General features: G+C 39.6%; 1 protein-coding gene across 4 annotated transcripts in view; it reads right to left on the bottom strand.

Annotated features, from left to right (window-relative positions):
- Positions 1 to 16,316, bottom strand: part of TNS3 (tensin 3) — a 200,180-nt gene that overhangs the window by 53,693 nt on the left and 130,171 nt on the right. For all 4 annotated transcript variants that reach the window (XM_026841769.1, XM_026841770.1, XM_026841767.1 and 1 more), the window contains one exon: positions 14,131 to 15,390. In XM_026841769.1, coding sequence (XP_026697570.1) covers positions 14,131 to 15,390 — 1,260 coding nt within the window. The remainder of the gene's footprint in view (positions 1 to 14,130; positions 15,391 to 16,316) is intronic.

Here is a 16,316-nt window from a genome sequence, read left to right as displayed (position 1 = left end):
AGTCAAAATAATAATACACAAAAGATTATTAGTAAAAAATATTTTAAAAATATGAATTGTTCCAGTATAAGTTGATTTTATGTCCCATCTAATCCATCTAAACACAGCTCACCAGTACACAGATCTCACAGGTTCATAATTTCAGTTCATCCCACCTTCAGAGAGCTAAAATGTAGTTGTAATTTCAGAAGGTCAGTCTTCTAACAGAACTGAAGACAGCTTCACAACATGAAATAATACTTATGTGAGAAAATACAACCCGAACTGTACAGCTCAGCCAACTTCTTTGTTTGTGACTATCTTAGATGAAGTTACTGAAAGATAATGATCCAAACAGTCTCCCTTTCAACAATAATTTATATGTGACTTTGCAGCGAGCTTGAAAGGTCACTGGAATGCCCGTTATTGCTACCAATCCTAAAACAAAAAGCCTTACTGTTTTGAAGTATGAGCTTCACCAAAGCCCTCTGAAGCAAATAATAAATTCAGCAAGTTTTAAATCAACTCTAAAAAGGGTTATTTTTTTCTCTGAAGTGGTCTAAGATAAATAATCACATTGTATTACATTTCTCCAAATTGTTTAACATTTTTTTTTTCCCAGTTAACTTTCCTGGTCAACTACCAACTAGAAAAATTATTCAGCACTAAAAATAACATTCATCTGACCCTTAACATAAAATGGTTTTGGATGGAAATTCACTGATGGATTGCCTATTACATAGAAAGAAGAGACAAGTCACAGTCACGTAAATGTTGATTAACAGGAACTTGTGTGTAATCAGTGATCTATGCATATCCTGCATTACTCAAATGAAACAAGAAACTTATCCAAAGTCTGAGTTTTCAGAAGCCACAATTATGATCTCCACACTCCATACAGTGTCCTTCTCCACCAAGTCACTTCACAGTCTCAAAGCCCATTCAGTTGGTATGGAAACATAAGGAGTGATCCTCATACAACATGCTCAGAACTTCCATTTCCATATGCTGTGGATACCACCACCAGGACCTACACTCTCCCAGCCTCTCTGCAGAATGCGTGCCTTCATTCATGACATATACTGAGGTGGACACGCGGTAATTGTCAAAATATGAAACAAACAAAATAATGGCAGAGTACGAAAAGTGAAGAGTCCTAGCCTTCAGTGTCCCACTTGATTAGAAGTCCCTACTAAGCTGCAGTGAGATTTCAGGATGAATTTTTCCTTGTTTACTTACACTAGCCTAAGAATACTATGCTACCAAAAAAAAAAAAAAAAACCCCAAAAAAACCCAACAAACAAAAAAAAACCCAAAAAAACCAAACAAACAAAAAAACACCCAACAACCAAATGCTCAAAGTATTCCAAAGTGCCATGAAGATGTAAGGTTTCCACATTCTGTTTCATAATCCAGTTTATTCAATCATAACATGTCTCTGAAGAAACCCCATCAATTTTTTCACTAAACATTTAGCTGTGGCTACATATATTGACACTGCATACACAAAACAGTAACAGATTTGAGCTATAAAATCAAAACATGGACTAGTTTTCAGATGCTGGCCTCAAAATGTCTGTAGTGGCCATACAACTAGAGTGATCCCCACATTTTATGACTGCAGGCTTAGGTTTAAAAGTTTACAAAAAATCCACATCACTTACAAATGACTAAACATATCCTTATACTGCCAGAGAATTTGTAAGGCCTCCTACGACACATCAACTCATCTTGCAGTATGGGTGGAAGAAATTCCTATCTGTAACTATAAAGAGATTCCAGAATTTATAAACCAGGTAACATTACTGTATAGATTCGTACATAAGGCAGTAAGGTGGACTGAAAACTGGCTGAATGTCCGGGCCCTGAGGTGCTGATCAGAGGTGCCAAGTTTACTTGGAGGTCAGTAACTAGTGGTGTACCCTAGGGATTCATGCTGCATCCAGTCCTGCTTAACATTTTAATCAGTGACCTGCATGATGGGGCAGAGTGTACCCTCAGCAAGCTGGCTGATGACACAAAGCTGGAAGAAGTGATGATAGGCCAGAGGAGCATGTTGGCATCCAGCATGACCTTGACAGGTTGAAAAAATTGGCACATAGGAACATTATGGAGTTCAGTAATGAGAATTGCAAAGTCCCACATGTGGGGAGGAACAACCCACACATATTACATGCTGGGGGCCACCCAGCTGAAAAACAGCCTGGCAGAAAAGGACTGGGGTCCCGCTGGACACCAAACTGAACACATGCCAGCAATATGCACTTGCAGCAGAGGAGCCTACCAGTATTCTGGGCTGAATTAGACCAAGTATTGCCAGCAGGTCGAAGGAGGTGATCTTTGCCCTCTGCTCAGCACTGTGGAAGCCACAACCTGGAATACTGTGTCCAGTTCTGGGCTCCCCACGACAATAGAGATATGGACATAGTGGAAAGAGTCCAGTGAAGGACCACAAAGATGATTAAGGGACTGGAGCATCTCTCCCTTGAGGAAAGGCTGAGAGAGTTGGGTCTATTCAGCCTGGAGAAGAAAAGGCTCAGGGGGATGTCATCAATGTGTATAAATACCAGAAGGGAGGGTGCAAAGAGGATGCAGACAGGATCTTTTCAGTGGTGCTCACTGACAGGACCAGAGACAATGAGCGCAAACTGAAACACAGGAGGTTACCTCTGAAAATTAGGAAATGTTTTTTTACTGTAAGGGTGACCACATACCGGCACAAGTTGCCCAGGGACATTGTGGAGTTCCCCTCTCCTTGGAGATAGTCAAAAGCCACAGCACTGGGATGGAGTAATCCCATGAAACCATACAGGCTTGGTAAAATAGAAAGCAGCTGAATAGAAAGCAGCTATGCAGAAGACTGCCTGGTGATTATAGTGTTGCCCTTGTAGCATAAGTCCAACCGTATGCTGAACTGTAATAGCAAGACAGTAGCCATCAGGTCAAAGACAAGTCATTACACCCCTCTATTCAGTATTTGTGAGGCCACATCTGGAGCACTCTGTTCAGTTTTGGGTCCCAAAGTATAAGAAAACTAGACTGAATCCAGCAAAGGGTTACTAAACCAGCTAAGGTCCATGTGTACACAGCATGGAAGTAGGCTGGGGAAACTGGCTTGTGGACTCTAAATAACTGATGGTAAAATGGGCCTTCACTGCTGTCTTCAGCTGCCTACAGGAGGGATTACTGAGATGCAGCCAGACTCCTCTGAGAGATGCAAAGTGGTAGGACAAGAAGCAACAGAGAAGTTGCGGCAAGGACAATTCTAACCAGATACAAGGAGAAAGAGCTGCACAATGACAGGGGTCAATCCATAGCACAGGAGTCTGGAAATGCTGTGAAGTCTACAATCGTGGAGGTTTTAAATGCAACCATAGGCAATGAGATCTAACTAAACCTGCTCTGAGCAGGAGATTGGACCCAATGACCTCCTGAGATTCCTTTCAATCTGAATCACACTCTGATTCTGTAACGCACAAATGGGAATAGAGTAATTTCAGTGGGAAGGGATCTACAATGATCATCTAGTCCAACTGCCTGACAACTTCAGGGCTGACCAGAAGTAAAAGCATCTTATTAAGGGCATTGTTCAAATGCCTCAAACACTGACAGGCATCTACCACCTCTCTAGGAAGGCCGTTCCAGGGATTGACCATCCTCCTGGTAAAGAAATGTTTTGTAATGTCAAGTCTAAACCTCTCCTGATGCATCTCTAAGCCATTCCCATGTGTCCTGGAACTAGGTACTAGGCAGAAGAGCTCAGCACCTCCCTCTCCACTTCCCCTCCTGAGGAAGCTGTAAGGAGCAGTGAGGTCATCCCTCAGCCTCCTCTTCTCCACACTAAACAAATCCCAGTGTACTCAGCTGCTCCTCAGAGGACATGCCTGATAGCCCCTTCCCCAGCTTTGTTGCCCTCCTCTGGATGTACTGAAATAACAACATAATTTTTAAATGCTGGATCCCAAAACTGCACACAATACTCGAGGTGAGGCCACACCAACACAAAATACAGTGGGATAATGACCTTATTTGACAATACTGCCCTCAATCAACTGCAGAGTGGTTCACACAATACCAGATGATATCAGATCATGAATAATTAACTTCAACCTGGAGCCATTAATTGTAAATGTTTTCACATTTAAACATAAGACCAAACACATTTTCATTTAGAGTATCTTCTGGAAATTAGGACAGATCTGCATCAACTTCAATGCTTAATAATTGTTACATTTTATTTGTAATTTTATAATTAAATGGGTGATCAATGCTTGTGTATAGATGACATTTTATTTTTCTAAGTCAAAAGGTGCTATCCAGCTTTGAACCTAGTACTATTAAGTGAAATTTCACATTGGTCTTAGCAAGTTTGAAAAATTCTATTGTGCTGAAAATCTGCAAAGCAAGAATTGCTGCCATCAGCAACTGGAAGAAAATGAATTCAGTTTTTACAAGATACTGATCTTAAACATTCTGTGCTGAAATTATCCAACAGGTTGCAAACACAGGGAATTAATGTTATGGTATTGAAATATAAGTGTCAGAACTTATAAAACTAATTTTAACCACTTCAATCATCAACACCTGAGTAACAGTTAAGACCATCTTCTCTGGAGAGAGGTTAGTGATAACTATTATTTTACACACAGTGTCTCACTAATTTATTCTCCGGCAGGATTTTTTGAATACTGAATTAATTTCAACACTATCCCTTTCACAAATGACAAAAGGTAAGATCTATACATTTAAGAAAATCTGACAAGCATGTATGCAAGCCACATATACATGGTTTGAGAAAACCACATGTGGTTTGAAGAAACAAAAAAACAACTTACTAGGATGTATGTTTTAATCAGTCAACCAAGCAATACAACTTAACAGATACTGTAATTATCACCTGTGCTTCAAAAGTTAGCTTGACATAAAAAGAAGCTCTACCAGTCCAACCCACTGATCAATAAAACTCAGGGTTCTCTTGAGAAACATACAGTGAAAACTCCCACAATCTGTTTTTCCATTGCCCCTTTCACAGACCTCAGCATAGTCATGAAGGCTGAAATAAGACTCTGGGGAAAATTATGTTAGCATTGCAGAAATTCCATATGCCACTGCCTATACAGCAATTTAAAAAGACCTGTATAACTCCAACTACCCCTTACTGTGAAACATGGGGATTCAATCCCAGCAGGAGGCTTAACAATTCATCAAGGAAAAAAAAAGTCCATAAATTAACTTCTAACAGTCTTTAGGGACTGCCCCACATACTAAAAAATGTTAGAACAACACTATCCAAAATAAAGTGATTTCCTTCTCTGGCATCGTTTATCTTCTACAAAGTTTAAGATTTCTGCAGTAGGCATTTAATGACCAAGCTTTCAAGACAGCTTTATGCTTAAACCAGAGTAAATCTATTTTAAGAATTTAAAAATCAGCTTTACAATCACTCTTACAAATTTAAAGGAAAAATAACATCTTGAAAGACAGCAAAACAAAACTCACACTAAACACCGTTGTGAAAAAAGGACAAGCAAATATTTACCCAATTGAAACAAAATCATGGACTTCTGATGCAAGTGCTAACAGAGTATCTTATTATGCTCAAATTTTCAGATTCATAGCTCCATAGGAACACTATTTCAAAGGGATTAATCAGAACAAAAGCCAACTGAGATGTGTCTGTGTTATCTTCAGTGCCTTAATCTTTCTAAAATGTAGTAAGAACTGCTATTGCAGACAGAAAAAAAATCTCATTCTTCTTGAGAAAATAGTCCATGATTAGCAATGATTCACAAGCAAGCTATTCTTTTTTCCCCTGCCTAGAACGGGTAGGAAGACTAGGAGTCCAAACTCCTTATAACCCATATGAGTCTAAGCAAATTAAAAGCTCTGAACTGTACCCCAAACCCAATATGCCATTAAACCAGACACAGCAGCTTCACTGGGCACTTTGATTTCTTAGTCCTTTACACCATGTCAAGCATGGGCAGCAAGACTGTTGCAAAATCCAAACTGGTATCTCCAAACCCATACAAAAAGATATCATAATGATGCTACACTCAGGCCCACATCCTGAAAGTTACAGGATGGATAAAAAATTGTGGAATAAGTACATGATGTAAATTAAGTTAAAAATTACTGTGCTGCTAAATGTAACTAAAATTCTTTAAAATAATTTAAATTAAAAAAGAATTTAACTAAATTTAGTTTGGAATATTGAATTTAGTTGAAACTCTAGTTTTAATTTAAAACCTCACTTTTTAACCTTAGTTTAGCTAAAAACTCCATTTAAATTTACTGTTAACCACTGTAAAATTAACTCCAAGTCAGTACCAAAATTTTTTGCATGCAGTAGAAGTTACAACAGGATTTGTAGTGTATTGGTAATACATGCAAATAAGACATGTGAGGATTTGGGCAAGCTTTGCTCTCCTGTTACTTTACAACTTATTTCAGATGGACTAGGTTTGCTCTCCCACAGAATATCACAGAGTCAACAGAAACATCTGGAAGAGTTCAATGTTTTTAAAAAGTATTATTTAATAAAAGTATGCAAAAATGATTTCTTCTCCTCTCCTTTGTCTGCAGATACATGGTAGCATGATTTATTGTACCATATTTTGGGCCATCTTCAAAGATTTATTTTCTATAGAGGAAAGATCTCTGAAGATGTTCCAGGCACTTGTAATCAGATATTTAGCCACCTCATTTTTATTAATCTTGCATGTTGGGATTTTTTGGAGGGAGGGAAGATGGCTCTGCTTAATGCCCAGTTCTTTACTGAGCTCATAAACAATATAAACACCACCCAAATGTAAGGCTGTGTGAACCCTGTATCTGTGTTGTCCCCATCACATTGAGTGACCTAAGGATGTTTTAAGACAATACTTTCAAACACAATAACACATGCATGAAGAACAATTAGAATTTGCTGAGAGCAACAATATAATCTCAACCTTATGGAAAATACAGTCTCTCTCTTCCTCAGGCTGGCAACAGAAACAGGTTGCCCCCAAATGTTGAATGCATGTGTTCACGTGCTCTGCCTTCATTTGATCACATAATTTCTCATCAACTGCTTCTAACATTTTTCTGAAGATGGAAACTAACATTTCAAGAGTGAAAAAGTGGGGGGCAGGGATGAGACATGGATGACAGTAATGGTAGGTTTTACTGAAAACTGGTAAAAGCCCTTCTGTTCTCTACATTTATTAACAGATTGTTGCTTTTAGTTGTCTAGGTAGAAGCAAAACATTGATTTAGCTTTCCTCTTCTAGCATAAGCTTTGTGGTAAAAGATGTCTGGTTCAAGGAAATAAGTCTTACAAATTACCTTTAACAGTAGACTAAGGTCATGTGTTATTAGTCATGAAATAATATACATAAAGCGAAGTAAGGTAGGAACGTAAGAGTGCAGAAAAGAGCTTACATAATGCATCAGAATTTCCTCAGGCTACAGATCTTCTTGTTATTTAAAGTTAAGAACTACTGCAGCACTGTGTTACTAGTATACAACACTTTCATTTACTACCAGAAACTCATCTCTGTTGAACTCGTGTAAAAGCAAAAAATTGCAAAATGCTAATATATAGTGCACTGATTCACCTCTGCTATGTGACACACATAGCACTGAGGGAGAAAACAGGTCATGAGCCACTATTCTATACACAGGTCATAAAGACACATTCCAGCAAAAAAGAAATTCAAGAATCACTGTCTGCTTCTTCCTATTCTCAAAAAGACTGAGCACTTAACCCAAGACATCATTTCAGACAAAACTCAGATCTCTGCTACATGAGCCGTCAGTAGTTAAGGGTGTATGTGTGTATGAAAACCTCTATGAAGAGGCATTAAGAGAGGTTGCCTCTGTCAATCAGTACAGAAACATATAAGCAAGGAGAGGTAAGAATGAACCATAAAGTACATCCCAGCTCTCTCTCTCTCTCTCTCTCTCTCTCACACACACACACACACACACACACACACACACACACACTTCATTCTTAAACTCATTCTTCTAGCATTGCAGAGCACTGGAAACATGCACATACCATACATTCTGAAGACACACATTTTCTGCACGCCCATGCAGGAAACCAGATAACCCTACCAACCTCTCATAATTCAATTCTCAAGTTATGCACGAACACAACACATCACATCAATCCTACTCATCTCCAGCACTCTGCTCCAGCTCACTCAGAATACCTCATTTGTCTATTCAACTTCACTCAAGAGCCATTCAGCCCCGATCTGCCAACTCCCTCCTTCACAGGACAACTGTTTAAGTCACAGGGTATAGAGCTTCCCCCCTAAAACTTGACTGAGTAAGACCAATCATTACTCATCAGTAAACAACTGCTGTTTTGATTATCCTTTATTCATGACTGTTTCTTCATCCCCATGGCAGCCAGCATTTCTTTGTGCTATCAGTTACACCTCCTTTGCTGCAGTAGTTTCAACAGCTAATTAATTGCCTTGGAGAATATCTCCTGCTTATCCTAATTCTGTGAGTCTACTCCAGGGTAAGGTAAACCACATCCATCAGGCCTGTGCTGTTACCACAAACTGGCAATGAACAACAATGTATTATCATTATTTTAAAGGATTATTTAGCTTCTATTATAAGGTTTTATTTTCTTTCTAGCACAGTAAAAGGCTGTAAATGTGTAAGTATGCTGAATACTTCAGCTTTACTGCATGTGTGTGCATGTGCGGGGGAATGGAGTCAGACTACACCGATGCTTTACCTGTGCATTGTGGAGGGAAAGCAATGTTAAAGTGTGAAGAGAAACTTTGCATGACATTATACATGAGTTCATTCCCACACATGCAGAAATAGACTTTTGACTTAACTAAGCACGAAGAGTTATGTTTTTATCTGATTTTTTTAACTGTTTAACACTTGCCATTTATCCTAGTAAGTACAGAGGATATTTCCTGTTATTTATTAATCCTTGCACAGAAGCACTAATTTCAGCAGGAGTATGGAGACAACAGTCTTTTTAAGGGCTTCGGTTCGTACTCTGAAACTCTAGACCATTTGGCAGACCTGCATACCCTAAGGCCACTTTCTTTACCTCTTCTCACATAGATATTGCATACCTATGGTCCCCAAAGACAAGTGAACTGTCAAGCACATTTGAAAAAGGAAGGGAGCTAATAAAGAACATTTCCTTGTTTCTCAAACTTAAGGCTTGCTGCTTTTTTCCCCACTCACAGTCAAAACAGACTGGTTTTGCTGTTTCAATTTACCTGTTTTCTCATACAGTTGAGACTTGGGAGGTGGTAGGGGCTTCTGCAAACAGTAGGTTACTTTTCCAGTATTCAGTTATCTGCCTAAAATATTGTGATGTTTGGACTACACTTCTATATTTACTCCTTTGAAGTGCTATGCAGAATTTGAAAGAACGTATCAGAACATCTGTGTTTTATGCTCAGAATCATGACTGTCATGTGAATTCAGATGAGACATGAAATTATACTCCTGTTGCTTCCATCTGGATCATACCAATTCACAATTTCTCCTTGCAGCTAGATGATGATGATGTACCAGCATCAGGTGATGTACCAAGGGAAAAACATTCCAGGTCTTCCTCATTCTTAACATTCATTCCGTCAAACTACTTTTTCCCCTCGTTTTGTGCAAACCATGCATAAATGATTTTGTATACAGCAGCAGGGCAAGTCCAAGTATGTAAATAAATCCTACAGCATTTGGAAAAATCAGTGTGTGTTGGTTCTTCACTCTCCTAGTCTTAAGCAGAAGTGGCAGCATGCCACACATACATACTGTTTTACCTTTGGAACCATGGGTAGTTTTAAAATACAACTCCTACTAGTATAAACTGAATGATACTTATACTTGCAAGTCAGAAATGGGATATTTTAGCACTTGACATAAAGACAAACTTTAAAAATTATTCTTACTGTGCTAAAGCTATATGACGGAGTATTTATTTCAAAAAAATATTTTCATTAAATGCTACTCTCACATTACTTATTCCAGTATCATGTGCTAAAGCACACGCAGAAAATGACAGGTGAAACACGACATCTCCAACCTTAGCGTTGGAGCTAATGGGCTAAAATACTGAATTTAGCTTTCTCATAGCTCTGCTTCATAATTTCCTAACGGTGTTTGGTAACAGAGTAGAATAACTGTGTTTGTCACAGTAAAGTTCCTACAGATCAGGTCCTATCACAGACAGAGGTATGTGATTCTGTCAGGATAAACTTGTTCTGTCTGGTTTAAAGGCTGCTAAAATGGCTGTTCTGCTTGCCCCCCAACTTCAGCCATGTGCCCTCACCACTCTTTTTACACATGGCATTTAGTGATTACCTGTCCACACTGCTAGTTTAACTCTTCAATCTAGCAGAGAACTAACCCATACAAAAGCCTACAAACCATGAAATTAACAATCTAATCCAACAAACCCCTCCACTGCAATTACCAGATCTGATGCAGGTATGAATGGGGTAACGTACATCCAAGGATCATGGAGGCAGTGTAAGGCCATCTCTCCTCGGAACAGTCTGCTGCATTTCAGTTGCATTAGACTCAACATGAAATTGCACTGTTAATCACAGTGAATATACTCAAAGAGTTCAAAGGGCAGGCAGGGGATTCAAGACACATCTAAAATTCCTGTTTATCGCTCAAGAGCAAGGCATGTGATTGTTTCGTAAGAGAAAATCCTCAAGACACTACCTACCTTAACCACAAGCAGAGGTCTTTAGGCCACTCAAAAGCATTGGTCTGCCTAAAGGCCCTGACTAAATTAATCTAAATCCTTCCTAATCCTATTCTCTGCCTCTTCTGCCAGAACATGCCATTCTCTGAAGTAGCAGTTGTTGAAAATGATGGTAGTTTAGTTTACAACTCCAGAAACGTAAACTAAAAACACCTCCCCATACCCCACCAAATTAGAAGCTTGAGGAAACAAAAAGCACCCCGTCAGGTTTGCTGCCTTTGATGAAATAAACTATAACCTCTCAACAGGACCACCACAAACAGGTTTCAGCTGAGAATATTAAACAGTTTTATACTAGCACCCTGTTTCAAAGAGACTACTAAGGCTAGAAGATGCTAACCAACCTAAACAGCACTAGCAGCACAAGGCTCTGAAAAAACAGAAGGTTAAATTAAGAGAAAGCACTTAAAGGGTTAAACTTTAAGGAAATTTTCCTAAACATAAATATCCTAAGCAACTATAAATATGACTAGAAAAGGGCCCATAAATCTCGATGACATAAGCCAAGACTAGAAGCCAACAGAAGCCTCCAGTCTTGCATCCTGTATTCCACACATTTTAGGCTCTCTGCGGTGCTTAAACTCTAGATATAGTTCATTCATTTATTTCGGGCCCTAGAAATTTAAGGGTTACACTTTACTTGTCACCTTCCTCCTTAAGTCTCTGATGTCAATGCAAAGCTTTGAGAACTTCTGAGAATCTGACATCAGGGCAGTTAAAGTGTGAACAGACTAAGTACTTCCTCCAAGCTAAAATTTAAGAAAAGACTTAAAGACCTAAATGCTAGTTGATTCACACCCTGCTTGTCCCTTTAAGTGATTAGCCTTTTTATCAGACAAGGTAAAAAATGCTGAAATAAAACATCATGCAGAAGTACTCATGATTTGGTAGAATGGAGAACTGTCCACAAAGTACTGAATGGCACTCTCCTTCTGTAAGTTCTTGATTAAAGTGTGTTGAGGATCATCATCTCATCAATGTCTATAAACACCTGAAGAGAGGCTGTAAAGAAGAGGGAGCGAGTCTGTCTTCCATGGTGCCCAGTGACAGGACCAGAGGAAAGGGGCACAAACTGAAACACACGAGGTTCCCTCTGAACATCAGGAAAAAAGCTTGTGGCTTTGAGGATGACTGAGCACTGGCACAGGTTGCCCAGAGAGGTGGTTGTAGTTAGGAGATAGTCAAAAGCCATCTGGATGTGGTCCTGGGCAACTGGTTCTAAAGTGACTTGCCTGAGCAAGGAGGCTAGACCAGATGATGTTCGGAGGTTGTTTCCAACCTCAACCACTCTGTGATTTCAGTTGGAATGGGGATGTTGCTTTGGAGCAGAGATAGAGGGTATGGGGAAAAAATTCAGTGTCAGAAACAGAGTTGCTATTGATAGCAACTAGCACTTACATACCACTTTCAGCATACAAATTGTGTTCACCACCTCACTTCCAGAGACACATACTCTATGTCTAATTAGAATAGATCAAAGAGATCTTCTAGCAACTTGAATTGGAAGTGGATTAGGAATCAGTACGCATAAGGTTAGATCTGAAGCTATGACGTAAACATCTTGTAAGGATGTTCAATAGTTCTGAGGGACAGGTTTAAAAAAACAAATGGAAAAAAACCACATTAACCCTCCTTTTCCCTTGCTCAGGCTGATAAAGGAGAGAAATGCCTTGCCAAAGGCAAGGGCATAACAAAATGTGAAGTAGCTTCCTGACTCCTAAACTCTCTTTCATACTATGTCCCATTGCTCCACCGAAACTACCCAGGATTCTAAATGCTGTCTGTATGCTCATCTTTAATTCCAAATTCATCACTACCTTTAAAACAAACCCTCTTCCAGAACACACCCCAAGGACTCATTCTCACCAGTCTTCATTAGGGCAGGAAGTCTACCCGCTTTGCCTGACTTTACAAATTGAAGAGAATTGACAGTGACTCCTACTTCCTTTGAGAGATAACCAGAATCTGTGAGAAAAATTCAAATACCTCTTTTCAGATTTGTATCTTTAAACACAGAATAGTAAAAGGTGGCCTATTCTAAAATGACCCTTTTATCCCCTTCATTAGCTTTAATGTATACCAAAAAGAACACTCTTCTGTAAAAAAAAAATAAACATCTCATTTTCAATCAGCAAATCATTTGAAAAGATTCAAGAGAATCCCAAATTAATTAATCCTGTAAGAGCCACAAAACACATCCCATGTATTAAAACCAAACAAATAGTGAAACAGCTCACATTCTTCCGTTACACTCCTGCACACAAAACTGTAATTTCACCTTCTCTACAGTAATCACCATCCTTGACCACACAGGGCTGTACATAAATGGAAACCACACACATAAGTTTGGCACAGTCATCATAGAAAGGTCTGGCATATCCAACTGGGCTTAAACTGAAGCAGCCTATTTGTGTCCAATGAGGCCATGGACATGTGTTCTGGCATGTTGGCTGATACTGAATCAAATCCTGTAGACACAAACAAGTCTTTCATTTCACCATGACTGAAAGTAGAAGGGAGAAGAGGAAGAGGCAAGGGAAGCGAGGGAAGGAAAGGAAGGGGGTGTGTTCTGCCAGAAGAATTAGACCACACAGAATTTACAAACATGACAGCAAGACCAGAAAGAGCTTCTTTGTCACAAATTTTAGCTACAGCATTGGTGAAAGGTTATCAGCGAACTTTAGCAGAGAGAGACTACTCATCCTTTTGCAAAGCTGCTAGTTTGCCAAAGTAGCATTACCTAGGCAATAGCTAATAGCATTACTTCGGCAATAAATGTGCAACACTTGCTGACTATAATTCCAGCAGCTGATTTCGGCAATCATATCAGAGCCAGAGATAACACATAAGCACTTGACTCCTGAATTTTTGAACAGAAAGTTTCAGAAAGAATATGTTTTAAAATACTTTACTGGCAAAAAGACTGCATTACTTATGAAAATACTGCATAGAAATTTAATGCCAGCAGCACTACACTGAATTTGAAGATAAAATTGTTGGAGCTTATTCTCCTACGCTAAGTGGAAATTATAAAAAGCATATAATCATAAATCATAAACCATTTCACTACAGATGCCTTCTAAAAATGTCTCAATGTAAGAATTAGAGGAATTCTGTTCCCTTATCACTTAAATTTACAGCAACAAGAAATCCCAACTGATGATCTATAACGGCCAAGAATTTGCTGAACAGTACTTTTTTTAGGCAAAAAACAAGCACATGCAAAACTCACTTATCTTACATCAGTTTGATTCCCTAATTTCTTTCATGGTTATGTAAAGAAGGTATCAGAAATAATCCCTTGCTAATGATCCTGGAAGTTGTTAAGTCAGGACCTGAGGTCCTGCCTCATACAAGTGCTAGGAAAAGCATTATATTCAGAAAGCATTAAAAGAGCTTACCATGCCAGGAGGGATTCCTGTTTGTGACTTCTAATTTGTCATGGAAGCCAGGACTCCTGGCAAGCCCTTCCACATCTACATCAAGGCTGCTGAAGCCATTTACTTGACTTCTGTCCCTGGTGACAGTGTTCATGCGGGTTGGGATAGGCTCAAACGTAGGGTCTAACTCTAAGATCAGCCTATTCAGTTGTTCAATGGACTGATCAATATCCAGAGTTGGAGATGCTGGCAAGTCCCCTGCATTCCGTCCTATATCGAGGCCATTTGTGTCCCTCTGAGGCACTGCCCTTGACTTAAAACTCTCAGCACTGGCATGTTCTGCAGCTTCAGTAGCACTTGGCATGCTTCCTAGTCCCCTCTGCACAGCATCTCTGCTGCTGAAGCCACGTGTCGGGGTGTCCGGGACTCGGGACTGGCTCTGGACACTGCCCGAATTCTCCACAGTGTTATGAATGCCAACCCGAATTTCATTCTCTGGGGCAAAACCGTATTGGCAAGCAGTGACCATCTGTTGCTGGCGTACCCAGGTCTGAGTAGAGTAGTTACTTGGGCCATAGGCTTGAGGCTGTGGAGAGACAGAGGGATTCCGTTGCAATTGCTGAGTTGACTTCAGCTCAGCGCTTCCAAATGATCTCTCATAGAGGGGATCCACACCAATTCCCAGGTCTGGGGCAAAAGCATTGTGATGCTCTTCTCCAGTGTTACTTCCAAAGCCATCTGAAAGAAGTGAGTTCTGGCTGCTCTTGTGGCAACTAAAGTTCCCTAGGTGGGTGGAGTGCTGCCCTTCTGAGGAAGACAAAGTCCCAATGCTGTCCACACTGTGAAGGTCATGATTAGGCATTTCGTCATCCAGAATATCAGTCTCCCTGTCCTTCAGTTTGGTGTCTCCATTCACATGAACTTGAGCTGGCACTATGTGGCGAGTCCCACTGTACTTGCTTCGAGCATCAGTCATATCCTTGGTGGTGTTGACAGAATCCTCCAGACCAAAGCCACTAAGTAGCTGGTCCAGCTCTGCCTTCTCCTGTGGGCTCAGACCCCGTTTGACTCCTTGCACAAGGCGCTCCTCAGTCTTGTCTGTCCTGATGGAAGCTGTTGAGTGTCCTGAATCACTGCTGACAGAGAGGGTATGGTCACTGTGATCAGGACTGCCTGTCACAGGAACACCTTGAGCAACACCAGGGATGCTGCTGTCTGAAGAGCTCTTCTTTCTCACTTTCGCATACAGACTGCCATCAATGGGACCTTGGGTATGCAGCACTGTGGAGAGATAAGTAACAAGGAAATGGAGAGAAAAGGACAAAGTATTATATAAGGGCTTTGACTGATGGTGTACTACACAACAGAAGTACTGCTAATACTAATGGTATTGTTTCTGCAAAACTAAATTGGCTCTACAAATACTGCATCAACCAATGACATTACATATTTTTCATTTTACACTTCAGTTTATAACCATTTTCTTGATGGAAATATAACATGCCATTCATACCTCAAGATCAAACGCAGTATTCTCTTTTTATACTGTTTTGAATGCATGTTTACTGCTCCACAAACTCTTTACACTAATTTGAAGAAGTACACTATTACAATGCTAGAAATTTGAGGCAGCTACCATGCATTCTGTTCAGAGCAATAATGGTAGGAATCCACCAGCAATACTTGCCTTGAACATATATCATGCAATTACCAATTCATCCATTTCTACTTGATGGTCTAAGTACACTATGAAGAATCACTTACTCCTTTTCTTGGTGGTGCAAGGGGAAAAAAAAAAACAAAAAACAAACAACTTTCAATCAGAGCTGCAGTCCTTGGAATATATGTAAAACCTCTTCATAAAGGCATTCCTGAGGAAATGTTAGACTATGAAGTTTCTACACGTGGAGAATCTGGTATGCATTTCACATTTCAATTAATAAGCAAGGCCATAATCCCTTAACAATCAGAATAACTCATTTCTCATCAATGATGGGAAGAACCTAACTTTATTTCTGATCTCTCAGGTACTCTCTCAACTGAAGTTTATGAATAATCATACATAAAAAACATGGTCTGGAACTTTGATTTCTGGTTACAACATCTTTAGAAAATACAACAGTTTTTCAGGAAAATGCATCTAAGTTTACTAAGGCTGAGTGTTGAGAACAGACAAATTCCTGCTTCCAGTTGCATAAGCATAACTT

This window comes from Athene cunicularia (genome assembly GCF_003259725.1).
Source record: "Athene cunicularia isolate RWA chromosome 2 unlocalized genomic scaffold, athCun1 chr2_part1, whole genome shotgun sequence".
NCBI lineage: Eukaryota > Metazoa > Chordata > Aves > Strigiformes > Strigidae > Athene > Athene cunicularia.
Note: the sequence above shows the minus strand (reverse complement) of the source record. Positions and strands in the feature narration are given on the sequence as shown.